A 27495-nucleotide genomic window follows, 5' to 3' on the forward strand; every position below is an offset into this window, starting at 1 on the left:
GAGGCTGTGGCTACCTGTGGCTACCTGATCTGGTTTAATCCCCAGAAGTGAATACACTAGGCATGGTGGTATACATCTATGATTTTATCACTCACGAGGATCAGAAGTTCAAGGTCATTTTCAGCTAGCAGTTCAAAGTCATTTGGTCTGTGGTGATATTCCCTTTGTGCTCTGACAAAGTTTGCCTGAGATCAGAGCTAGCCACTAGTTAACCATAGAGGCCAGTGGTGGCACACACCTTTAATCCCAGAACTCAGGAGGAGGAAGCAGGAAAATCAGGAGTTCAAGGCCACCCTGGACTACACAAGATTGAACCAGTCTAAAAGAAACAGAGCCAGGCGGTGGTGGTGCATGCCTTTAATCCCAGCACTCAGGAGGCAGATACAGGTGGATCTCTGAGTCTGAGGTCAGCCTGGTCTACAGAGTGAGCTCCAGGACAGCAAAACCCTGCCTTGAAAAATAAACAAACAAAAACAAAAGAATTCCAGCCCAGCCTGGGCTACATGAGACTACCTTCAAAATTAAGTAAATATGTACAGGAAGATGGCTCAGCAGCAGATAAACTCATTTTCTGCCAAGCCTGAACCTGGGACCCACATGGTAGAAGGAGAAAACTGGCTTCTGGAAAGTTTTCCTCTGAGCGCCACATGGGCACCATGGCCCTCCCATTCACATGTGTGAGCATGCACATACACATAATAAAGTATTTTTTAATAAATTCCAAGGTGAGCGGGGAGTAGTGGTTCACACCTTTGATCTCAGCACTTAGGAGGCAGAGGTAGGCTGATCTCTCTGAGTTTGAGGCCAGCCTGGTATACATGGAGAGTTCTAGGCCAGCCAGGGCTGCATAACAAGATGTTGTCTCAGAAAACCCTGGCCCATTCTGCTCTTTCAGCAGAGCTCAGTTCCCAGCATGTAGTTCTAGCTCCAGGCACCTGATACCCTTTTCTGGCCTCACTGGCATCTATACACACACACACACACACACACACACACACACACACACACACACACACACACAATCGAAATAACCATTTGAAATAATAATAATACAAATAAAAACCTAAAATGACAGGTTCGCTCATTAGCCTGGTGTAAACACCACAATGCAAACAGGTATTCAAAGATTATATTGTACTCCATTCACATCTGTAATTATTATGTTTCAATAAAAAAACACCTGTTAAAAGTACTTGCTGCTCTTGCAGAAGACCAGGGTTCAATTCCCAGCACCCACATCAGATGGCTGAAAATAGCCTTAATTCCAGCTGCAGTAGGTTCAACTTCTCTAGCCTCTTTGGGCACCTGCACACACACACACACACACACACACACACACACACACACACACACACACACACACAAGATAATAAAAATAATTCATGTACCCTGGCTGGCCTAGAACTTGCTATGTAGACTAAGCTGGTATCAAACTCACAGAGATATCTGCCCGCCTCTGCCTCTAGAGTGGTGGAATTAAAGGTGTGCATCTTTAATATAAATTTTGCTTGTTTGTTTTTAATTTTTTTTATTTTTATTTATTTATTTATTTATTTATTTATTTATTTTTTTTTTTTTGGTTTTTTTCGAGACAAGGTTTCTCTGTGTAGCTTTGCGCCTTTTCCTGGAACTCACTTGGTAGCCCAGGCTGGCCTCGAACTCACAGAGATCTGTCTGTCTCTGCCTCCTGAGTGCTGGGACTAATGGCATGGCCACCACCACTGGCTAATATAAATTATTTTTCAAAAACCCCATTTTACCAAGGGTGGTGGCTTATGCCTTTAATCCTATCCCAGCACTTGAGAGGCAGAGGCAGGTACATCTCTTCTCTGTGAGTTCGAGGCCAGCCTGGTCTACAAAGCAAGTTCTAGGACAGCCAGGGCTGTTACACAGAGAAACTCTGTCTTGAAAAACCAAAAATAGAAAAAAAAAGAAAGAAAGAAGCCGTGAAGGAACGTTGCTCCCTGGCCTCATGCTCAGCTGACTTTCTTCTGCAGCCTAGGCCTACCTGCCTAGGGATGTTGCCGCCCACAGTGGGTTGACCCTCCCACATCAATCATCACCCAAGGCAATCGCTCACACCCATGCTCACAGTCCAGTGTAACAGAGACAATTCTTCAACTGAGAGTTCCTTTTCCCGGTGACTCTCACTTGTGTCAAATTGACAATCAAAACTAAACAGATTGCCTGGGCAGTGGTGGCACATGCTTTTAATCCCAGCACTCAGGAGGGAGAGGCCGTGGATCTCTGTGAGTTCAAGGCTCTGCTGGTCTACAAAGTGAGTTCCAGGACAGCCAAGGCTGCACAGAGAAATCCTGTCTCTCCCCTTCTTCCCCTAAAGGAAACAACTAACCAGGACTAGACAGAGGTTCCCAATTGTGTGCTCCCTCAACAATAAGATTTAGAGCGCTGCCAGTTGGCCTGCTCCTGAGGATTCCTAGTAAAGGTGACATGGGGTCCAGTAGACTTGTGAGCTAACAATGAGGTCTGAGATTACCCGGTTCCAGTCTGGCTTCTGTGTATATTTGGAGTCTTGCCTGTGATCTTCCTAGTGGGTACCCATCTGGGAATGGAAAAAGGCCCAGTTTGCTGATGCAGGTTAAGAGCTTGGCAGAGTTGCTCACTCAGTAGCCAGGCATCCAGGACCCTCTTCATCCCCTGCCCCCATTTTTCTTTCCTTTTACCTTTTGAAGCATTCTCATGTAGTCCAGGCTGACCTCAAATCCACTCTGTAGTGGAGGTTGATTGCATTACTGATCTTCAGGGCTGCAAATTCTTATTTCTGAGCCAAAAGGCATGTACCATGGTGCCTAGTTTACTGAGTGTTAATGATGGAACCCAGGGCTTCATGAATGCTAGGCAAGTTCTACAAGCCAGAATTACACTCCCAGGCCATAGGTGACACTTAAAAAAGGTCTAGTATGGCTCAGCACTCTGGAGACAAGGCAGGTCTCTGAGTTTGAGGACAGCCTGATCTACACAACAAGTCACAGGCCAGCCAAGGTTACATAGAGAGACTCTGTCTCAAAAAAAAAAAAAAAATCCAAACAACCTCTAGTATGTAAATTGGAAATTGGATATAGGGTCATCTGTAATCCTAGTACTCTGGAGAAGGAGGCAGGAGGATCCTGAGTTGAAGGCCAGTTCTGTCTTCATAAGTAGACCCTGTCAAAAAACAAAAGCAAGCCTTATGGAGGACCAGGGTTCAGTTCCCAGTGTCTGTATGGCAGGTCATATCATCTGGCTTCCTGGGTACTACCCATGCATGTGGTACACATACATACAGGAAAAACACTAATACAGTTGTTGGGTTTTTAGTGGGTTTTTTTTGTTATTGTTTTTTTTTTTTTTTCTTTCCCCAGAGAGGCTTCGAGAGATGGCTCAGTAGTCAAGAGTGTACTGGTCTTGCAGAGGACCTGACTTTTCACACACATACAGATAATAAAACTAAAAATTAGGGGGCTGGAGAGATGGTTCAGCCGTTAAGAGAACTGGCTGCTCTCCCAGAGGACCCAGGCTTAATTCCCAGCAACCGCATGACAGCTTACAACTGTCTGTAACTCCCGTTCCAGGGGATTCGACACCCTCACACAGGCAAAACACCAGTGCACATAAAAATAAAAAATAAAAATTAATGACCGGCAGTGGTGGTACACGTCTTTAATCCCAGGACTTTGGAGGCAGAGGCAGTTGGATCTCTGAGTTAGAGGCCAGCCTAGTCTACAGAGAGAGTTCCAGGACAGCCAGGGCTACACAAAGAAACCAGATCTTGAAAGGCTGGGAAAAAAAAAAACTTGTGTCTTTCATCTGTGTGATAAGTGTATGTGTATATGCCTAAGGAGGCCAGAGGAAGAAGGTATCAGTTTATAGGCATCGAGAGCCACTTAAGGTGTTGGTTGTGAACAGAATCTGGGTCCTCTGCAAGAGCAAGTGCTGTTAACTGCTGAGGCATCCCACCCAGCCACCAAAATATTTGTTTATTTTTGAGAAGAGTCTCATTAAGTAACCCTGGCTGACTTGGAACTCACTATGTGGACAAAATTGGTCACAAAGTCACAGATTGGCTTGCTGAGATTAAGGGCAAATGCCACCAAGCCCCTTTTTAAAATAATTTATTTTTATTTCATGTGTACTTGTTTGCCTGTATTATCTGTATGAAGGTGTCAGATCCCCTGGAACTGGAGTTACAGGCAGTTATAATCTGCCATGTGGGTGCTGGGAATTGAACCTGGGTTCTCTGAAGGAGGAGACAATGCTCTTAATTGCTGAGCCATGTTTCCAGACCCTTAAAATAAATCTTAAAAACAGAAATAAGCCGGGCGGTGGTGGTGGCGGCGGCGGCGGCGGCGGCAGCGGCGGCGGCGGCGGCGGCGGCGGCGGCGGCGGCGGCGGGCGGCGGCGGCGGCGGCGGCACACACCTTTAATCCCAGCACTTGGGAGGCAGAGGCAGGTGGATCTTTGTGAGTTTGAGGCCAGCCTGGGCTACAGAGTGAGTTCCAGGAAAGGCGCAAAGCTACACAGAGAAACCCTGTCTCGAGAGAAAAAAACAAACAAAAAACAGAAATAAAATACTATGAGGCTGCCAGTCTTGGTAGCTTGATCTGTAATCCTAGCACTGTGGAGGGGCCTCAAAACAGCTTGACCACACAGCAACCATGACAGACTTAGGGGCCTAGACACAGCTTCTGTGACAGGCTTACTGGCAGGCAACACTCAGATCCTGGTAAAACCTTAAGCTGACCCCACCCAGGGATCTATTCAGGGATGGGGAAGTACCTGACACCCCAAACATTCCAACCATTAGATAAGGTGGCCAGATGTCCTTGAGTCTAGCACACACCTATTTTTGTTTTACAGATACCCCTAGACAATTGAAAGCCAATCAGGGTCCTGGACCCTGGAAATCCCCTCACCCCAACCTCTGCTATGATAAAAACTCTGCCCCACCTGAGCTCAGGGCTCTCTGCTCTCACCACTGCGACGGACAGACAGACCAAGCTCAGAGCTTGAAGAGAATAAAGACTCTTTGCTTTTACATGCGGGATTTGGTCTCTATGGTGGTCTTTTGGGGGTCCCCACGATCTGGGCATAATAGCACTTGTAGGAAGCAGTGTCAGGGGAATCACTGCCAGTGATTTTTTCTTTTTCTTTTTTTAAAATTATTTATTATGTATACAGCATGCTGCCTGCATGTATACCTGCATGACAGAAGAGGGCACCAAATCTCACTATAGATGGTTGTGAGCCACCATGTGGTTGCTGGGAATTGAACTCAGGACCTCTGGACGAACAGCCAGGGCTTTTAACCTCTGAGCCACCTCTCCAGCCCACCAGTGATTTTCTGACAGGAAACATTGTTTGTTCTTTATGACAAAAAACAAAAGAAAACAAAATAGCTTTTTGTTTGTTTGTATCCCTGGCTGTCCTGGAATTCGTTATGGAGGAGACCAAGTGGAGCCAGGTGGTGGTGGTACACACCTTTAATCCCAGCACTCAGGAGGCAGAGGAAGGAGGATCTTTGAGTTCGAGGCCAGCCTGGTCTACAGAGCAAGTTCCAGGACAATCAGGGCTACACAGATAAATCCTGTTTTGAAAAACTAAACAAAAAAAGTTGGCATCAAATTCACAGAGCTCCATCTGTCTCTGCCTTCTGAATGCTGGGATTAAAGGCGTGGGATTCCATGCCTGACCACCACCAAATATTTTTCAAACTCAACCAGAGGCTTGCAATCTCTACACTTACACCAAGTTCTACCCTCATTCCTTCATATCTAGGCTATTGGCTTTCTTAAAAACTTTAAGGAAAATTGTGACTCTGGCTGTCTCTACCTCACACCCTATGCATATTTCACTTATTCATCCTGCTACCTACAGATCTGAACCAGAGGGCGGCTAGGAGCTGATGGCAGCTCAATAAATATTTGGAAAGCTAATTAATGGGCCTCAGCAGGTTCTGCAGGAAATGTGGCCAGGGCAGAGCCTTGCAAAGCAGGCAGAGCCGCGCCAGCGCAGGATCCAAGAGTTTCCCAGGCCTGCCCTTGGCCTCGCGTAGGCTCTGTCCCGTCCTTAGGCAGTCTGACCGTTTATTGGCTTCACTTTCCACCCTGGGTGCTCTTTTCCGAGCCTACGGGCTTCGCTTTCATCATTACTATCTCCCATCAGGACCACAAAGTCCCCTCCTCCAACCCTGAAGCCTCCCCGCAGTGGCGCCCTCTCTGCGCATGCTCCCCGGATTGTGGCCCTGGTGCATGGCTTGGGTGCAGCTGTGCGCATGTGCAGGGCCGCCCAGCGCCCCACAGGGGAGGTGCATCAGGAGCTTGAGCGGCCTCTGGACCCGCCCACCTCCTCGCTGCCTCAAGGACCCGTGCGCGTGCGTACGGCGGACTCCTGCGCGTGCGCACAGGGAGCGGAAGGGTGGGCTGGCGCGCGCACGAGGCCGGGCGGGCAGCGGAAGCCGGAGTTGTGAACTGGGTAGGAAGGGAGGCGGGCGCGCGTGTGTGTTGGGGGGGGCGGCCTGCCGAAGCTGAGCGGGCACGCGCGCGAGGCTTTTCCCCTGGCTTAGCCGCGGCGGCGACGGCTTCTTTGTTTCGAGAGGAGAAGCGAGACGCCCACTCTGTCCCCGACCCCTCGTGGAGGGTTGGGGGCGGCGCCAGGAAGGCTACGGCGCCGGCACCTCTGGGTAAGGAACGGAGACTCCCGGGTGAAACGAGGCGCCCGGGGCTCGGCGAAGACGGTTTGAATGAAGCCGAGGCGCCGGGAGGGGGAGGGGGCAGCCGGGCGACCCGAGCGGGGTCGGGGTACGGCGGCGCCCGAGGGTCAAGAAGCCTAGCGCGCGGCTCAGGCCGCAGTGCAGCGGGACAGCGGCCGCTTCCAGCCTCGGTGGCTGGCGAGGCGGGTGGCCCTGGGCCTCGTGGAGGCCGCGCGCGCGTTCTCGTGAGATCTTGGGACAAAGCTCCCTCCCGTTGGCGTTCCAAAGACCAGATCCCCCACTTTAATTTCTGCGACCCCCAACTTTCAACAATGGCTGGGTGTCGTGGGCTTTTCTGGCCTCTTTGTAATGGGTGCGATCCTAATGCGCTGTGGTCGGGCGTCGGGAGCAACGTTTTACCTCAGATAATGATGTTCAGTGTAGCTTGGACGCAGTCATGAACCCTCTTCGGTCCCAAGACATCACCTTTTTTTTTTTTTTTTTTTGATAAATTTCATTATTGCAGATCTTGGAGGAAATGTAAATAATTCCTTCCATTCCTTGCAGGTAGTGACTTTGAAACATTTGCCTAAAAAGTGAAAGATGGCAGGGAGCGTTTGCTCAGGGCGGCATTGTTTTTCTTTCGAGTCTCTTGGCCCTTCCCAGTTTTCCAGATAGGGCTTTTTATTTTAAAAAGTCGAAGGTGAATGTTTCGTGCAGGTCCGAAGGCATCGGCCTGATCCCTTCCCCACTTCCAGGGACTCCGGCTGCTTCTAGGGAATTGGAAACAAGTTTAGTTTGAATTGACAGACTGGCTTTGAGTTTGATGCCCTGCGCTGGCTGTCCGCTAGCGCTGTGGCCTTAGGCAAAGTCGCGTAAAGTCTCAGAAGTCCTTGGTTTCCTCCTTTGTACATGGGAACTGCTTTCACAGATAGGGTTGGGAAAAACTGGGCAAATAGTTCCTGCATCATCTTTATTATTGTGGTTTTGGAGACAGGATCTCATAGAACCAAGGCTGACCTCCAACTTCTTATGCAGCCTAGGCTGGCCTTGAATTCCTCATCTTCCTGCCTCCACTTCTCAAGAGCTGGAATAGGGGTGTTCAGCCAGACTTCCTGCACTGTTATTGACTGGTCCACCAGATAGTTGAATCCCTACTGTGTGTCACGTGTCTTATAGGGGAATAGGCTGCAAACGTATTCATGTACAAAGTGTTTGTTTTGTTTTGACTTTTTGTTTTGTTTTCTTTGGGTTTCCTGCGCTGTGTAGCCCTGGCTGTCCTGGAACTATGTATCTGGCTGGCCTCAAACTCACACATACCTGCCTGCCTCTGCTTCCTGAATGCTGAAACGAAAGGCATGCATCACCACGCCCTGTGGGCCCACTCGTGTTTTTTGTTTTGTTTTGTTTTGTTTGTTTTTGGAGACAAGGTTTCAACAGTCCTGGCTGGCCTTAAACCTGCTCTGTAGACCGACTGGCCTCTGCCTCCTGACTGCTGGGATTAAAGGCCTGCACCACTGCCACCCGGCTCATGATTTTTTTTTTTTTTTTAATTAAACGTTGCAATTCCTTATTAGTGTGTGGAGGTCAGAGGACAGCTTGTTGGTGTCGGCTCTGCCCTTCATCATTTGGATTCCTGGCATTGAACTCAGGTCGTTAGTTTACTGTTGAGCCATTTCTCCTACACCTAGTCCTCTAAGTGTGTTTGATTTTTGTGGTATTGGGGATCAAACTTGACCCTGTACGTGTTAGGCATGTGTTATACCACCACTGAACCACTTAGTCAGCAAGCATTATTTTTATGAATGTGGATGGTCTTTTTTTCTTCTTCTTTTTTTTTTTTTTGTTATGAGTGTTGTTGGGCCTGGAACCCAGAGTTTTGTGCATGTTAGACATGAGGTATATCCCCAACCCTTTGGTCTGCCATTTAATCCTCACAACCTATTCTGTAGAGGGACAGAGTGGTTGCACAAGGGAGCAGTGGTAGGCATAAGTCAGGGAGGCTGCATGGAAGAGGAACCTTCCCTCAAAATTAGGGAGGGTGTGTCCCCTCCAGGCCCCCACATGCTGGGGATGGAGCAGTGCCAGCGAACTGCTGCTCTGTCAAGTCTGTAGCCTTGCAAGTTGGAAGCAGAGAGTAGTGGAAGGAAAGGAGGGTCCTTGGGAGGGATGAACTTTGGGGTGAGGTGATTGGTAACAAGATCCAAAGCAATAATCATGTGCTACTGCTGTTGGGCTCTGAACTTTCCAGGACGGTGCTTTCCTAGCCCCAGAAGTCACTGCTTCAAAAGTGATGAGAAGTCACTGAAGTCTGGGGTCCTGGTTTGGTGGTTTGTTTGTGGGGAGTGAAGGGTGTTACTTCTTTTCTTGAACTTAAAGAATGTTTTGTAGGCTGGAGAGTTGATTCAGTGGTTACGTACTTGTTGCTTAGGACCTGGGTTCAATTCCCAGCACCCATATGGAAGGTCACCACCTCCTTAGGCACCAAGCTTGAATGTGGTGATACATGCAGGCAAAACACTCACACACATAAAATAATAAAAATCTAAAAAACAGTTTGTTTAATTTTGTGTGATATGTGTGGAGGTTGGGACAACTTTGAGGAGCCTATTTTCTCCTACCATGTGGGTCCTGGGGATTGAATTCCGGGTCATACTGGCTGCCAGTTCTTCAGAACTCTAATTCATATGCAGCCCCCTAAGTCCTGGCGCCCAACCTGTGAAACTTATGACCCAGTGCTACCCTACCTGGTGATGGGCTTCAGTGAAACGACATGGGAATCTGCTAACTAAACTGTAGTTACAGATATTTGTTTTTTGGTGTTTTAAGATTTTCTATCCATTTATTTATTTAATTACACTCATGATATTCATTAATTACATTCATATTAATTACATTTGTGGTATTCATTGATTACATTTATACAGTTTCATTCAATAATTATATTTATGATATTAACTACATTAATTGTATTGATTTATTACATTCATGATATGACCTAATACTACTGTCCATTTGTGGGACTTTTCCATCACACAAAACAGAGATTCTGTACTTAGGAAGTCATTGCTCTATATTCCTTTCTTCTCCATCTTGAGATAACATCTACTCTTTCTGAATCTATAAATTTGTATATTCTATAGTAATACAATTCTATAGTATTTGTCCCTTTTTTTTGAATGTAAAAACATTTTATGTACAACTACAGGAGAAATAATACTCAGATAGCCTGAACATAAAAACAGATTATAATTTAAAAGTCCAGGGTTATTTTAAACAGTAAAATATTTTCTCTGTAGAAAATAGTAAAAATGATAACATTTCCCAATAAGCCCTTTTAAGCCAAATGATAGCTGAATTATACATATAAATATTGATTAGATTCTGGGATACAGAGGAAACCTATCTTCATCTGTTCGGAGAGCTATGTTTTACTTAAGTTGTGTAAGTGAGATTCCTATTCAAATCCGGCAGACATTTTTCTATAGGCTAATCCATAATCTAAGACGATTTTAGCCTCCCCTCCTGAAAGTATGGCTAGCATTTTTTTTTCTGTTTTTTTGTTTGTTTTTGTTTTTTTCGAGACAGGGTTTCTCTTGTGTTGTTTTGGAGCCTGTCCTGGATCCCGCTCTGTAGACCAGGCTGGTCTCGAACTCACAGAGATCTGCCTGGCTCTGCCTCCCGAGTGCTAGGGTTAAAGGCATGCGCCACCACCGCCCCCCCCCCTTTTCTTTTTTTTAAAGATTTATTTATTTTATGTAGATGAGTGTTCTATCTGCATATACAACTTTATGCTGGAAGAGGGTATCAGATTATAGTAGAGGTGGTTATGAGCCACCATGTGGTTGCTGGGAATTGAACTCAGGACCTCTGGAAGAACAGCCAGTGCTCTTAACCGCTGAGCCATCTCTCCAGCCCCCTTGGCCAGCACTTTCTTTCATCAGCTTGATACAGTACAAATTTTTATCCTAACAGTGAAATGTTTCACTAAAGCTTGCCCAGTGATTGGGCAAAACCAAAACTTATTATAAGCCACAGTCATCCTAGAGTCCCCCCTGCTGGGTAGCCTCCCTGGGTCTGTGGGTTGCAGTCTGATTGGTGGATATTATTTGTTAAAGTTAGTATTCTGGTTTCATTTTTATTATTTTGTGATGCTGGGAACAACAATACAATCAATACAATTACAGTGATAGGTATATTGGTTTGAATGAGAATAGCCCCCAGAGGCTCATGTATTTGAAAGCTTGGTGGAACTGTTTTTGGGAAGGATTAAGATCTGTGGCTTTGTTAGACGAGGTGTTTCAGTGTGTGTGGAGGGGGTTGAAGTTCAAAAGCCCATGCCAAGCCCAGTCTCACTCTGTCTGCCTCTTGCTTGTGTATCAAATGTAAGTTCTCAGCTACTGCTCCAGGACCATGCCATGCCTGCTTGCCTTTGCCATGCTCCCTACCATGATGGTGATAGACTCACCTTCTGAAACTGTAAGCAGGCCTCCAAATAAAAGCTCTCAGGTACCTTGTCATGGTGTCTACGGCAATAAGAAAGTAACTGAACAAAATAGGGAAGTGCTCTGCCACTAGGGGACACCTCCAGTCATTGTCATTCATTTATTCATTTGTGTTTTCTGTAGGGTTTCACTTTGTTGTCCAGACTTACCTCAGACTTCAAAAATAGTTATATGATGTGTGTGTGTGGAGAGTTTGTCACAGTGACCTTGGAGGTCAGAGGACAGTTCAGTGGAGCTGGTTCTCTCCTTCCACATTTATGTGGGTTCTTACGCCCCAAATACTTTGACTGGCTGAGCCATTTCTGTGCCGTGAACCCCCGTGGGAGCTGCACAGCTGCGTCTCAGTTGTCAGCTGGATACCTCACCTCAAATCTGTGGGTGCTTTACTAGGTGGTTTTCTCTACTTGGCACAAACCCAAATATATCTGGGAAGAGAAAATCTTTTTTTTTTTGGTTTTTGGAGACAGAGTTTCTCTGTGTAGTTTTGGTGCCTGTCCTGGATTTCGCTCTGTAGATCAGGCTGGCCTTGAACTCACAGAGATCCACCTGCATCTGCCTCCCGAGTGCTGGGGTTAAAGACATGCGCCATCGTCACCTGTGGCTTTAAACTCTTGATGTCCTCCTTCAGCCTATAGGGGGCTGAGATGTATCATCTATTTAATTACATTCTTTTTTCAGAGACAGGGTTTCTCTGTGTAGCTTTCGAGCCTGTCCTGGAACTCCACTGTATAGATCAGGCTGGCCTCAAACTCACGGAGATCCGCCTGCCTCTTCCTCCCGAGTGCTGGGATTAAAGGTGTGCACCACCACCGCCCGGCAACATTCTTAAAAATTTATGGTTTTATATATATATATATATATATATATATATATATATATAAATTTTTTTTTTTTTTTTTTGGTTTTTCGAGACAGGGTTTCTCTGTGTAGCTTTGCGCCTTTCCTGGAACTCACTTGGTAGCCCAGGCTGGCCTTAAACTCACAGAGATCCTCCTGGCTCTGCCTCCCGAGTGCTGGGATTAAAGGTGTGCACCACCACCGCCCGGCAACATTCTTAAAAATTTATGTTTTTTTTACGTATATGAGTATTTTGCCTGCATGTATGTCTTTGTACCACGTGCATGCCTGGTGCCTGCCAGGTCAGGAGAGCTTTTTGGATCCCCTGGAACTGGAGTCAGCAGATGGTTGTGAGCTGCCAAGGGGGTGCAGGGAGTTGAAACTTGGGTCTTCTGCAAAAACAAGTGCACTTAACCACCAAGCCATCCTTTTTTTTTGTTTTGTTTTGTTTTGTTTTGTTTTGTTTTTTTGTCTTTTTGAGACGGCGTTTCTCTGTGTAGTTTTGGTGACTATCCTGAATCTTGCTCTGTAGCCCAGGCTGGCCTCGAACTCACAGAGATACGCCTGGCTCTGCCTCCCGAGTGCTGGGATTAAAGGCGTGCGCCACCACCGCCTGGCCTGAGCCGTCTTTTTAGCACCTCTCTGAGGGTGTTTGGTGTTCATGTGGTGCGTATGATGTGAGTTGCGCACGTTGTTTCTAGGAGTGGTGTGGGCATGCATGTGTGGGTGTGGGCAGGGTTAGTCAGCTGTGCAAAGACTGTAGAGTAATCCAGTATCCCTGAACCTGTATGTCTGCTCTGTTGGACACACCCTGTGTATCTTCTTTGCATGCCTTTAATATTAGCACTGGACCAGCACTTGGTAGGCAGAAACAGGCTGATCTATGAGTTCAAAGCCAGCCAAGGATACATGGTGAGCCCCAGTCTCAAAAAAGAAAGGAAGTAGGCCGGCGGTGGTGGCGCACGCCTTTAATCCCAGCACTTGGGAGGCAGAGCCAGGCGGATCTCTGTGAGTTCAAGGCCAGCCTGGGCTACCAAGTGAGTTCCAGGAAAAGGCACAAAGCTACACAGAGAAGAAACCCTGTCTTGAAAAACCAAAAAAAAAAAAAAAAAAAAAAAAAAAGAAAGGAAGAAAAGGGAGGGGGGCGACTAATGCGTGTATCATTAGGAAAGTAATAAATATTCATCATTATGTCCTGAAATTATTTGGTGTGTAGCCTAGTGCTGCAGGAAATATTTTACAGGTTTTTGAATGCAGGGTGAGTAGCTCTATGCCATCATTGGATCTATGGTGGAGGGTGTTGCTGTGGCCACTAAGCTTTTCTTGTCTGGGAGCAGCACCCAGCTGATGCACCCGTGTTCATCTGCAGATTATTTGCATACTTTCACCACTCTTAGTGGCCCCTCAAAACATTGAGAGGCAACCCTAGGTTAGTTCATGCAGTAACTTTTGTTGGATGTGGGACGGCAGAGGGAGTAAATACTCTGATACTCTGGGTGGTGTGTGCAGTGAGGTCATCTTCCAGTGAAGGCACCGTGTGCAAAGGGCCAGTCTTCAGCCAGGGCTCTGATGACAGTGTGTGGGGTGGCTTCTGGTTATGACAGTCGGAGAAAGGAGGAAGTCAGCACCTACTACCTGAGATACAGTAAGTCCTCAGGTGTGTCAGCTGGTTTCGGGCCCAGTCATTGGCATAGACTGTTGTCTCCTTAACAGCCTATGATAAGATTGGGTGTGGTGGTGCACACCTCTAACCCCAGCACTAGGGAGGCAGAGGCAGGAGATATCTTTAAGTTTGAGGCCAGCCTGGTCTACATATTGAATTTCAGGACTACAGAGACTCTCTTGAAAAAAAACAAACAAAAAAAGCACAAAACCAAAACAGAAAAACTGGACAGACTGTCACGAATGGTGCCCATTGGTTGGAGTAGTACAAGAAGTAACAGTCACTCATTCGCCATTCACCAAGCTGGCTGTGGTAGTTTATGCTTGTAATCTGAGACTTAGAGACAAGAGGATTGCAGAGAGCGTGGGTTATCCTTGGCTACATAATGATGCCAGTCAGCAGGAGCTACAAGCAAAACCCTGTCTTAAAGAACAAATAAGGGGCCAGGCATGGTGGTGTACGCCTTTAATTCTAGCCCTGGGAAGGCAGAGGCAGGGGTATCTTTGTGAGTGTGAGGCCAGCCTGGTCTACAGACTGAGTTCCAGGACAGCCAGAACTGTTACACAGAGAAACCCTGTCTTGAAAACAAATAAAACAACGGCAACAAGAACAAATAAGGGAGGGGAAAGAAAGAATCTAGTAAATAGGTCTGCATGGAGTATCCACAGCAGGCCCTCCAGGGAGCTAGGCTTAGTGGGGCAAAGGCAGGGGCTCTGCTTCTCATTGAACACCCAGCTTCTTACTTCCAAAGGGGGCAGTAGTGATGCCTCACTGTAGAATTGTTACAGGGACTAAACACCAACAAAATTACAACTGTAAAACTTGGAGTTGTGCTCTCGGGAGGCAGAGCCAGGTGGATCTCTGTGAGTTCGCCAACCTGGGCTACCAAGTGAGTTCCAGGACAGGCACAAAGCTACACGGAGAAACCCTGTCTCGAAAAAACCAAAACAACAACAACAACAACAAAAACTTAGAGTTTGTGCTAAACAGTAGGGTACAGGGCTGGGGACATAGTGCAGTGGCAGAGGCTTCCCTAGCCCTAGAAGCCCTGGGATCTAGTGTCTGGAGGTTGTGAGCCGCTTGATATGGGTGCTGGGATTGAACTCGGGGTCCTTGCAAGAGCAGGAAGTGCTCTTAACCTTTGAACCATTTCTCCAGCCCACAGCTGAACACTTAAAATACTTACTATTTGTAGTTCTATCAAGAACTGTGTTTTTATAGCTCATTTTTCGGCTGTCAGTGTTTTCTGGGGTGTCTTTTTTTTTTTTTTTTTTTTTTTTTTTTTTTGGTTTTTTTTCAAGACAGGGTTTCTCTGTAGTTTTAGAGCCTGTCCTGGAAGTGTCTTTAATTTTTGTAAGTTTATTTTGTGTGTGCACATGCAAAAAAAGAGGAGGGCATCACTCTGCCTTTCCACTGTGGGAAACAAGACCGTCACTGTCAAACTCAAGAAATTACTGGAAGTGAAACATTTCGTAATATGGTGTGTTTTTTTTCAGAAAGGGATGCCAGCATAGAGAATAGGCAAAAATGTTTGGCATGTTGATTTGGTGCAAGATGGTTTTGTTTGAACTTACTTAGATCAGACTGGCCTTAAACTCACAGAGTTTCACCTGCCTCTGCCTTCCTAGTGATGGGACAAAAGGGGTGTGAGCCACCACCACCTGGCAGATTTGAGTGTTTTATCTGCATGTATGTCTGTATACCAGAAAAGGGCATCAGATCCCATGGTACTGCAGTTATAGATAGTTGTGAGTTGCCATGTGAGTTCTGGGAATTGAACTTGGGACTTCTGGAAGAGCTGTTAGTGTACTTAACTGCTGAGCCAGCTCTCCAGCAGCTACTAGGGATTTGAACAGGTTTCATTCTTGCATCACTTGATACCCCAAGTCATCTCCTTGACTCCTAATTTGTACAGTTATTTCTGTTTCTAGACATCATCCCATGTCTGAAGTGGAGCTGGCAAAGATGCTTTCTCACTCTGTAGGCTGGTGGGCTGCTCTGCCTAGATCATGTAATTTTTTTTTGCCTCTTGTTCTGTTTTCCAGCTAGTTGGAATCAACTCCTCTATTTTGCCTTTATGGTAAAAAATTAATAATTGTAATTTTGCCATCCAGCTTTGTGAAGGAGAGAATATGTTTGGTGATGTAGCTTTACTTGCTTACTTTAAGACAGTCTTTTGTAGCCCACGCTGACCGCAAACTCACTATGTGTCTGAAGGTGATCTTGAACTGCTCGTTCACTTGGGCCGACTATTCCCAGCTCTGTTTACTATTTAAAATCTTTAATTTCAGGTTGGAGAGATGGCTCAATGGTTAAGAGCACTGGCTGCTCTTCCAGAGGTCCTGAGTTCAATTCCTGACAACCACATGGTGGCTCACAACCATCCGTAATCAGATCTGGCGCCCCCTTCTGGTGTGTAGGCATACATGCAGACAGAACACTATATATAATAATAAATAAATCTTTAAAAAAATCTTTAATTTCTTTCTTTTTCACATACATCTATTTATTTATTTTGTATGTGTTTATGCAATAGTCAGGTTAGGAGGTCAGAGGTCAACTTTCAGGAACAGGTTCTCTCCTTTAATCAAGTGAGTTCTGAGGTTCAAACTTAGGTCATTGGGCTAAGTGGCAAGTGTCCCGACTTAGTGTTTCTATTGCTGCAATGAAACATCGTGACTGAAAGCAAGTTGGGGAGGTAAGGGTTTATTTGGCTTATACTTCCATATCACTGTTCATCATCAAAGGAAGTCAGGACAGGAACTCAAACAGGACACAAACCTAGAAGCATGAGCTGATGCCGAGGCCATGGAGGGGTGCTACTTACTGGCTTGCTTCTCATGGCTTGTTCAGCCTGCTTATAGAACCCAGGACCACCATCCTAGGGATGGCACCACCCACCATGGACTGCCCCCCCCCCCCCCCAATCAATCACTAAGAGAATACCTTACAGCCAGGTCTTATGAAGGCATTTTCTCAATTGAGGTTCCTTCCTTTCAGATAACTCTTATTTTTTTTTAAAGTAATTTTTTTCATTGGTGTTTTGCCATGAGTGTTGTCCCCTAGAATGGGAGTTACAGACACTTTTGATCTGCTATGTGGGTGCTGGGAATTGAACCTGGGTCCTCTGGAAGGACAGTCAGTGCTCTTAACCTCTGAGCCATCTCTACAGCCCCAGATAACTCTTATTACGTGTCAAGTTGACATGAGACCAGCCAGCACATGCCCTTAACCTGCTGAGCCATCTTGCTTGTTCCTATTTATTTATTCTGATTTTTCAATGCAGGGTTTCTCTGTGTTGCCCTGGTTGTCCTAGAACTCGCTTTGTAGACCATCCTGGCCCGAACTCACTAAGATCCACCTGCCTCTGCCTCCCAAGTGCTGGGACTAAAGGTGTGCGCGCCACCGCCGCCAGCTCCTAATTATTTTTTAAGATAGGCTCTTGCATGGCGTAGATTGGCCTGGAGCTTGCTATGTAGTTGGAGGTTACCTTTAACTTTTTTTTCATAGGATCTTGCCATGTATTCCAGGCCGATCTCAAACTCAGCAATCTTCCTGGCTCAGCCTCCTGAGGATAGGGTTTACAGGTTTGGGTACCACACTTGTCTTAAGCATTGGGATTTCATTTTTCTGACTTCTCCTAAGTTGTACTACAGCATCCCTCTGTGGTCTAATGGCTAGGGTTCTGAGCTTTCATAAGCTGTAGCATTGAAAAACACTTGAGTTTAGTGGGGTTTGTTTTGTTTTGTTTTGAACGAAGAATTTGGGGCTGTGATCTGGCTTAGTGGTAGAGCACTTGCCTAGTATGTATCAAGCCCTAGGATCTATCTCACACACACATTCATGCACACGTAAAGTCTATAAAACTGTGGGTCTGGAGGGATGGAGAGATGCTTAAGACTTCTGGCTGCTCTTCCAGAGGACCCAGGCTCCATTCCCAGCACACACATGGTGGTTCACAACAGTCTGTAACTTCAGTTCCAGGAGTTCTATGCCTCCTTCTGTCCTCTGGGCACTGCACATAGGAATTACACAGACATCCACGCAGACAAAACACCCACACACATAAAATAAAAGTAATTAACAAAAATGGGAAAAAAATGTGAAACTGTTCTTTGATTTTTTTTCTAAATATTTATTTATTTATTATGCATATAGTGTTCTGCCTGCAGGCCAGAAGAGGGCACCAGATCTCATTACAGATGGTTGTGAACCACCACGTGGTTGCTGGGAATTGAACTCAGGACCTCTGGAAGAACAGCCAGTGCTCTTAACCTCTGAGCCATCTATCCAGCCCTATTCTTTGGTTCCTGGGTTCCATCTCAAGCACTCTATAAACAAGCATGGTAGTCCATGCCTGTGACCCCAGCACTTGGGGGGTGGAGGCAGGAGGATCAAAAGTACAAGGTGAAGCAGGGTATGGTGATGATTGCCTTTAATGCCAGCACTCAGAAGCAAAGATTGGCAGAGATAGATAGGTTGGAGGCCAGCCTGATCTACATAGTTCCAGGCCAGCTAGGGCTACCTAGTGAGACTGTTTCAGAAACACAGAAAGCCTCAGATCCAACAATAGAAAAACAAGCAGCTTGTGCCCATTTTTAACAGTGGTGGCTCTTCGTCAGTTTTAAGTTGTTTGGCCCGCTAGTTATGCCTCACTGGCTCAGGAAGCAGGTGGCTGCATGACAGTTGCTGCATCACCTGTGACAGTAGGAGGTGTCAGGGACATCTGATGTGCCTCTTGTCTGTCCTGAAAGTCTCAGGAGAGTTGTACTGTGGGCCGTCTCACTGCCTTTGAGGTTGAATCTGGAATCCAAGTGGCTAAGTGTGATGCTGATGGTAGTCATTGCTGTTCACCCAAAACAAAACCAAACAAGAAACAAAAACAAAAACAAAAAATCCCCAACAACAAAATGTATGTGTCACCATGCCTAGACTCATTTCATTTTTGTACTGACAAGGCCAGTTAAGGACCTGGTCTGTAGGCGGACATTTCTTTCCTGCCTGCTAGTTCCCAAGTAACCAACACGGAGTCTGTCTTTGTTTTTTGAGACAGGGTTTCTCTGTGTAGTTTTGGTGGCTGTCCTGGATCTTGCTCTGTAGAGCTGGCCTCGAACTCACAGAGATCCACCTGGCTCTGCCTCCTGAGTGCTGGGATTAAAGGCATGTTGGGGATTTTCCCTCAGTGCTGACCTTCTTTGTGGACTAGCTGGTTAGAGCTCACTGATTTTGTGTGTGTTTATTTTTCTTTCTGTCTGTGTGTCTGTCTGTCTCTGTGACCTTCCTGAATAAGAGAACAGATGATTCCTCACAGTTAAAGGACATTTGAGAGATGCCCCACAGTCTCCCGGGACCTAGTTGATCTTGGATGCAAGGGGAGGATATTTTCCCTCTGACCACATCAGTGTAGTCTCTTAAGTGTGGTTATTGATCACACCCAGAAGGTCAGATTCACCAGTCTGTTACTTTATCTACCATGTGGTATTTAGATAAAGCTGGGAAAATACTCAAAACCACTTGCCCTGGATGGCCTGGAACTTGTTATGTAGACCAGAGATCCTCTGCCTCCCTATTGCTGGGGAGATGAACCTGCACAATCATATCCTGCTTTCTGATCTGATTTCTCTTATATATAGTGTTTTCTCCAAAAGGAATAGAAGAAGGGTTTGGAACAGAGGTTAGGACAGGGCCTGCAAGGTGGGGCACTGTGGGCTGCATGGTTCTGACTGGCCTGTGGGCCCTTCTTTGCTGTTCTTGACCTACTGAACCTATGTCCCAGATCCCAGGATGACCAGGATTTCTTTCCAGCAGGAGACCACTGCCTGCTGCTCCTGTGAAGATGTCTACTCCAGACCCACCCCTGGGTGGGACTCCTCGGCCTGGCCCTTCCCCAGGTCCTGGTCCCTCACCTGGTGCAATGCTGGGCCCTAGCCCTGGCCCCTCACCAGGCTCTGCCCACAGCATGATGGGGCCCAGCCCAGGACCTCCTTCGGCTGGACACCCCATGCCCACCCAGGGGCCTGGAGGATATCCTCAGGACAACATGCACCAAATGCACAAGGTAGGCATGCTATGCTCTCATTCTGTACTCTGTTCCTGAGACTTGCCTCAGCTTGGGTCCTCAGTGTTCCATACAAGGCTGCAGGAGCCTCCCTAGACTAGAGAGGACAGGTCTTTGTGAAGGTAATTTGGCTTGGTTCAGAGTCCCACCCTAGGTCTGCTCCTGTGAACAAAGGAATCAGGCTGTTGTCCTGAGCCAGGAGGCTGAGCAGCCACCCCACTCCTACATTTCCCATAGTCCATGTTTGGGAACAATGTGCCAAGACTTTGTTTTGTTAATCAAGGAATTCCCAAATTCCTCCAAGGAGGCTTCTCTGGCTGCACTGGTGGCGTGCATACTTGAAGCAGCGCTGATTGCTCGAGCTGTTCCTGAACTTAAACTCTGGACTGCCATCTTCCCACTTCGTAAATCCGTCAGCATTGCTTTTGCCAGCAAGGCTACCAAATAGCTCTCTTGTCCTGCGGTCTTGGTCTTTCTAGAGCTGGCTGAGAGTAACATCATCGTTTGTCTGGGCCTGTGGAGGCTGGGGTGTGAGAAGATACAGCTGGAGGCTGCAGTAGGCTTCACCATAGTGGCATTGTCAGCTGCCCTGCCTCCCTGCAGGGTCGTCCTTGTGTTTGCTTATACACCTGCAAGCTTCCTGGTTTGGGTTGTGTTCCCCATCCTCAAATGAGGAAGGCCCTCACTTGTCTGTCTTACCCCTGTCTGGATTGTCTTTGTGTGCCAACTGTGCTCTGCCTCCAAGATAACCCTTCTCTGGCTCCCTAGTCCTGTTCTGTCATCTTAGTATAGCATTTGTTTTGCCCTTGTCCTCCTGTGAAGGAAGCTGTGGGTCACATGCACAAGCCCACCTTCTGGTTTATATCCTCTTTCAGCATACCAGCCACATCCCCTCTACCTGTATTCCTTCTCCTGCCATTGCTCACATGTTCTACTGCCTCCGAGGTGCCTGTTGGATATCTACCATGTATCCAGGAACCTGCTAGTTACTGGAATCCTGGATACAGCACCTCAGCTACACAGAGCTGCTTCTATACTGGGGGCAAGGCTCTTGTTCAGCATGAACAGTCTTGGGAGCCTGCACACACCTGTCCCAGCTTCCTTTGTTAAGGCTGTATTGAGCCGTGTCTTTGGCACTCTGCTTCATCACATGCTATGCTTGTTACCTGGGCCTAATTCACAAAAGGCCCTTAAGCAGTGTCTCTCTCACCAGCCACTGTAGCCATTGCCCTGGAAGGCATGCCCACTCCCAAGGGCACCATGTGTCAGCCTCCCCTGCACATGCAAGGATCCTGTTTTATTGTGCTCTGGCTCAGTGGCAGGACAGCGAGGTATCTGGTATCTTGCTGTTGTCCAGTCATTGTGTGCAGATTTTTTTGCATGTCCCTTTGATATATAGTCTCCAAGGATGAGGACTTTAGCCCTAGGTTTGTGACCAGTCACCTTCGCACAGGGAGCAAGGGGCCAGGACATTCCTGCTGGAGCTGTGGCATGAGTCCTTTCCTTGTGGGTTCTCACTAGCCCAAAAGACAGCTCCATATCTCCGCTGTCCATTGCCTAAGTGGTCACCTTCTCCAGCAGCTTGATTTTGTGTCTCTGTCCTGACACCCAGAAGCTGTGGTGTCTGTGCCTCAGAGCTAGCCTTCTGGCCGCCTTGGGTGGACCTCTGTGTGGTCTTCCTGGTGGTACTTTGTTCGGCTGCCTCTTCTTGCTGTACTTGACTGACCTGTGTCCTTGCACATCTCATAGCCTATGGAGTCCATGCATGAGAAGGGAATGCCTGATGACCCACGATACAATCAGATGAAAGGGATGGGCATGCGGTCAGGGGCCCACACAGGTATGGGACCCCCCACCTAGTCCCATGGACCAGCATTCCCAAGGTACGGTCTGTTCTGGGTCACTTTCTGCCTCATGTTGTTCATGCACCTGGAGCCCAAAGTCTACTTTCTTCAGTGGGGGTTCTGAGGGCAGCTAGGACAGCTGACTGTGGAGAAGGCTTGCCTGGGGCCTCCTGATGAGGGGTGGCTGGTGTTCTGTACAGCCCTCTTGCTTTGGAGTAGTCCTGGAAGACTGAACTGGTGGGACAGAGATGCTGATCAGCATGGTGTTTGAGGTCAGGCTCAGCATGGTGGGGCCTGAGGGCTAGAAACTGCAGTGGAGCCTCAGCACCTTGGCTTAGGCAAGTTGGATTTTCTGCATGAGGAGATTGATGTAGTAGATGACTTGTGGAGTCCTTCCTGTCACCAGGGGCAGCAAGCAAGGTACTAGATCTTCGGACTTGACAGGAATGACAGTGGGGAAGTTTGCTTGACTGAAGGGCAGGTCTCACCTTTTCATTGATCATCTGTACCCTACTGAAACATCCAAGCTCCTGTCCACATGGGCTGTTGGGCTGGGGCTGTGGCTTAGCCCCTGCCCTCTGGGTGCTTCTTGTTTGACTTAGGAGAGTGGTCACTATGTCTGGGGATGCTGGGTGGTGTGGATGTAACTTATCAGTCATAGATATATGTGCTGCCAAGTGACCACTGAATTAGTCTTCTTTCCCTACAGGTTACCCCTCACCCCTGGGTGGCTCTGAACATGCCTCCAGTCCTGTCCCAGCCAGCGGCCCATCTTCAGGCCCCCAGATGTCCTCTGGGCCAGGAGGGGCCCCATTAGATGGTTCTGACCCCCAGGCCTTGGGGCAGCAAAACCGAGGCCCAACCCCATTTAATCAGAACCAGTTGCATCAACTCAGAGCTCAGATAATGGCCTATAAGATGTTGGCCAGGGGCCAACCATTGCCTGACCACCTGCAGATGGCCGTGCAAGGCAAGCGTCCGATGCCTGGAATGCAGCAGCAGATGCCAACACTACCTCCACCCTCAGTATCTGCCACAGGACCTGGCCCTGGCTCTGGCCCTGGCCCTGGCCCAGGTCCAGGACCAGCCCCTCCAAATTACAGTAGGCCCCATGGTAAGGCCTACATCCCTGCCCCTGGGTCATAGTGGCAAGCAGCCTTGGCTCCCAGACGGTGGTTATGGATGGGGTTATGTCGATAAATGTTTTTTATCTTTCTCTTTAGTCTTATTTGTGGTGGGTGTATGTGTTCCTTGAGTTGACACGAGCAAAGGCCAGCAGGTTTGAACAGTGACATTTATGGTGCTTTGTTTCCTTTAATGTAGGTATGGGAGGGCCCAACATGCCTCCCCCAGGACCCTCAGGTGTGCCCCCCGGGATGCCTGGTCAGCCCCCTGGAGGGCCTCCCAAGCCGTGGCCTGAAGGTGAGTTTCTTTTCTCTTGGTGGCATGCCTTACCTCCTGTCATGAGCCTGAGCAATGTTGGACCCCAGAGATTGGGCTACATTTCTTTACCCCAGAAGAAGCCTCGGGCTTTTCTGTGAGGTTCAGCTGGGGTTAGCAGAGTACTTCCTTGTTCTGTGGGTGGGGATTGTTCTGCAGTCTCCTTACACTAGTCAGCAGAGGAGGAAGGCAAGGAATGTGTCTATTATGGGACTCAAGGAGAATGGCTGGCTGTAACTGTGACCACAGACAAGCTTGCTCAGGACAAGGTGCTTCCGAGCTTAAGGGACGAGGGTGTCCAGTATGGTTTCCTTCTCTCTAGAGAGCAATCCCAGTGGAGGTAGGTACCTCTGCTGATTGTGTGTGGCCTTGGCCCTGCCATCTCTGAAGTGTCTCTGGAAAGTAGTTGGTTATTTCAGATTCTGTGTTTGGGTTGGGACAGTGGCCCTGCCTGCTCTCTTGGGGTCTGAGGTGGACCATTGTATATTAAAACCTGGTTTGTTTGGGTGTGGAGTAGAGTCATTCTCTCATCTGAGAGGGAGACTATCCAGGACCCTCAGTGGCTACCTTTCACTGTGTGTTTTCTTTACACACTGTCTTTCATTCATCAAACAGAGTAACAGGAGCTAAACAGTAAAACACATCAGACATGATCGAGTAAGCAGGAACGTGCTCAGGACAGTGTGCACTGTACCTGCCTCTGAGATAGTGCTGCAAGGAAGCGGTGAATGATTCAGAGGTAGAATTTGGGTGTAGTTATTCAGAACAGCACGCAGTTTGAAACCTAGCAATTGTTTATTCCATTTTTTTCCCATTTAATTTTTTTAAGACTACCATTGACCAAGGGTGGTTAATTGAAATGGCAGACATGAAGCTGCTAAAGGGAAGCAATGAACTGCTTTAGAGGAAAGACAGGGACATGTGTCCCTGTGAAGCCAAGCACAGAAAAACTAAACACTGGATGGTTAGGTCTGAGGTTGTGGGAGCCCAGAGAGGAGACTGGTTCCCACATTTTATGACAGGGTACTCTTGAAGAGAGAGGGATAAGAAATATTAGATAGAAGGATAGAGGGGAGAGAAACAGAAACATAGGATAGCCTTGGGAGGGTCTGGATCAGTATCCACCGGCCCCTCCTGTTTCTTCTAAAGGGCTATTTATAGGAATGCCAAGGAGTAGAGCAAAAGACCTCCCCTAGCTCAGCCAAGTGTAGCCCCTTCCAATCACTGAGTAACCGTGTGCATGGTCAAACAGTCCTCTAATGTAGCTCTGCTGGGTAAAGCAAGCTCAGCGCTCCCTAGGAAACCTTTGTGGGCCTCCACATGAGGTGTGGGAGAACTGCGCTGGAGCATGGGAGTGTCTGTGTTCTGGTCTGGGTGAGAAGTGTGAGGGCTGGAAGGGCAGTTCTGTGCCTCCAGAGTTCAAGGAGCATATCCCGCTTGCCTCTCCAGGACCCATGGCCAATGCTGCTGCCCCCACAAGCACCCCACAGAAGCTGATTCCCCCGCAACCAACAGGCCGCCCTTCACCTGCACCTCCTGCTGTCCCACCTGCTGCCTCACCTGTGATGCCACCACAAACACAGTCCCCAGGGCAGCCGGCCCAGCCGGCTCCATTGGTGCCCCTGCACCAGAAGCAGAGCCGCATCACCCCCATCCAGAAGCCCCGGGGCCTGGACCCTGTGGAGATCCTACAGGAGCGAGAGTATAGGTGAGCACCCAAGTGCTGCCCTGCCCGTGCTGATTGCCAGGTGTCAGGGAGTGGGTTTCATCTCTTTCTTTTTTTTTTTTTTTTTTTTTTGGTTTTTCGAGACAGGGTTTCTCTGTGTAGCTTTGCGCCTTTCCTGGAACTCACTTGGTAGCCCAGGCTGGCCTCGAACTCACAGAGATCCGCCTGCCTCTGCCTCCCGAGTACTGGGATTAAAGGCGTGCGCCACCATCGCCCGGCAGGTTTCATCTCTTTCTTAGGCTCGTTCCTGTCCCAGAGCCTTGGCACAGACTGTGCACATCTTGTGGCTGTCCAGGCCTCACTGCTGAGGCACATGGTCCGACTCCCTTTCTGCCTTGCACTTGGTGCTCGGCGGGCGTGGCTGCCAGTGCTTACTGCTTTATTCCTTTAGAGCCTTTCTTCTAATGAGACTGTGAGCCACAAGAGAAGGGGCAACATTTGGGCCCCTGTTCAGTGCTAGGACTCCATGAGAAAACTGCCCTGGCACATAGTAGGTGCTCTTTGAATAAGTATGAGAAGATAGAGTAGGGGATTTTTCCCACTTAGGGTCACTGGGAGAAGGGTAGCATCTCCTTAACCTGTAGACAAAACATTAATGCCCGTGGACTAAGTAGACCATAGTCCTGTCTCATGCTGAGGCTGGATTGCCTGATGTCGCAGCTCTCATTGCCCACATGGGATTAGCACTTAGCTAAGTCACTGTTCTAGTTTGCTTTTCTATTGTTGGAATGTAATACTGACCAAAGCAACTTAGAGAGGAAAGCGTTTATTTCCCCATAGACTTGCAAGTAACAGTCCATTACTGGAGGAAGTAAGGGCAGGAACTCAAGCAGGTCCTGAAGCAGAGACTGTGGAGGAACACTGCTTACTGGCTTGTTCTCCAGCTCATGCTCAGCTAGCTTTCTTTCTTATATAGTTCAGACCTACCTTTCTAAGGATGCTGCTGCCCACAGTGGGCTGGCCCATTTGATAAGGCAGTTTTCCAGTTGAGGTTTCCTCTCCCAGGTGATTCAAGGTTGTGTCAACTTGGCAATAAAAATTGATAAGGACAGTCACTATCAGGTCTTAGGCTTGCTGTGTAGTCTCAGCAAGCCTATTCTCAAGAGCACTCTGAAGGCTGCTTGCCTCTGTTGTGTGTTGTGATGGAGTCCTTTTCTGAGGTGTCACCTCTCTTTACACCTGGACTGGGACCGCCTCCTTTACGGACTCTGGCTTTAAAGACCAGGTACTTCTTGCAGACAAGTAGTCCTCACCGCTCTCACCACTTGTCTGTCCTCTTCTGTCTCTGCCCAGGCTGCAGGCTCGAATCGCACACCGAATTCAGGAACTTGAAAATCTCCCTGGGTCCCTGGCTGGGGACCTGCGAACCAAAGCAACCATAGAACTCAAGGCCCTTAGGTTGCTGAACTTCCAGAGACAGGTGTGTCTGGTGGCCTCAACTCTGGGCTCATGAGGCCTTTTCTGACAGTGGGGATGCTGGATTCTGAGAATGCTTTGAGGGAGGTTACCTGAGATATCTGTGTGGTTGGGGCTATCTGGATCCCAGGATAGTTAGTTCACCATCATGGCCCATACTGCAGCAAGACCTGTCGATGGATATCCTGTGCATACACAGGTGTGGGCTCCTGAGGTTGCAATTGGCAGCTGCAAGGCCGGAGGCCTGGTGAGTCTCAGTTCCTGAGGGTTCTGTGCTTTTACACATCCCCCCAGGAACTGTATGTGTGGCTGTGGAAAAGTCCAGATCTTTCATGTTCTGCTCTTTGCTTGTCTCACTTGTGGTGCCTCCCAGGTGTCCTGTGCATTCCAGGCAGTTTGTTGTATCTACCTGGCATGTGCTCATCCCTTGTGGGCATCACCACAGGTATCACAAACCCATCATGCCTGATGCCAGCATCTCCTTTTCTACCCTAAAGCTCCGCCAGGAGGTGGTGGTGTGCATGCGCAGAGACACAGCACTGGAGACAGCCCTCAATGCCAAGGCCTATAAGCGCAGCAAACGGCAGTCGCTTCGGGAGGCCCGAATCACTGAGAAGCTGGAGAAGCAGCAGAAGATTGAGCAGGAGCGTAAGCGCCGCCAGAAGCACCAGGTACGTTTGCTACAGCACCTTGCAGGGTGCACTCTGCTGGCCAGTCTTCCTGTGGCTCAGCTAAGAGTCCCCTGGGCACAGCAGTATGCCAGTACACAGGCCAAACAGTAAGAGCAATAATCACACTGGGCACGTAAGAGGTGGGAAAAGAGGAGTAAGGACAGAAAAGGAGCCACCTCAGGCAAAAGGGGGTCATTGAGGTTTCCATGAGAGGAGACAGCAGAGAGACTTGAGTGGGGTTGCCAGACTGAGGAGGGGCAGTGGCCCTGGGACTGGAATGGGCTTCAAGGATCAGGGTAGCTAGCAAATTGAGTCATAGGATTCATTAGAGAAAGTGAGTGAGGACCCTGTGGGATATGGAGTTTTTGTGCTTTTGCTCTGAGCAAGGGGAAAACCACAGGAGACTGACTGACTTCGATTATTACAAAGTCCTTCAAGGAGATGAAAATCTACAGTCCAGTAGGCTTGCAGATTAATCCAGTCTGCTTATTTGTGTGTGTGTGTGTGTGTGTGTGTGTGTGTGTGTGTGTGTGTGTGTGTGTGTTTAAGATTGATTTATTTATTATGTATACAGCATGTATGACTGCGAAGAGGGCACCAGATCTCATTACAGACAGTTGTGAGCCACCGTGTGGTTGCTGGGAATT

General features: G+C 48.0%; 1 protein-coding gene across 1 annotated transcript in view; it reads left to right on the forward strand.

Moving 5' to 3' along the window:
- Window positions 1-6462: 6462 nt before the first annotated feature.
- The window catches only part of Smarca4 (SWI/SNF related, matrix associated, actin dependent regulator of chromatin, subfamily a, member 4), a 93141-nt gene continuing 72108 nt past the window's right edge, over window positions 6463-27495 (forward strand). Inside the window, 9 exon segments of the mRNA XM_052754267.1 lie at window positions 6463-6679; window positions 19499-19751; window positions 21501-21599; window positions 21601-21634; window positions 22305-22709; window positions 22919-23017; window positions 24485-24743; window positions 26055-26181; window positions 26675-26848. Of these exon segments, the coding sequence (XP_052610227.1) occupies window positions 19530-19751; window positions 21501-21599; window positions 21601-21634; window positions 22305-22709; window positions 22919-23017; window positions 24485-24743; window positions 26055-26181; window positions 26675-26848 (1419 nt within the window). The 5' untranslated portion in view covers window positions 6463-6679; window positions 19499-19529.

This window comes from Peromyscus californicus, unplaced genomic scaffold (assembly GCF_007827085.1).
Source record: "Peromyscus californicus insignis strain IS unplaced genomic scaffold, ASM782708v3 Scaffold_11__1_contigs__length_118956290, whole genome shotgun sequence".
Taxonomy (NCBI): Eukaryota; Metazoa; Chordata; class Mammalia; order Rodentia; family Cricetidae; genus Peromyscus; species Peromyscus californicus.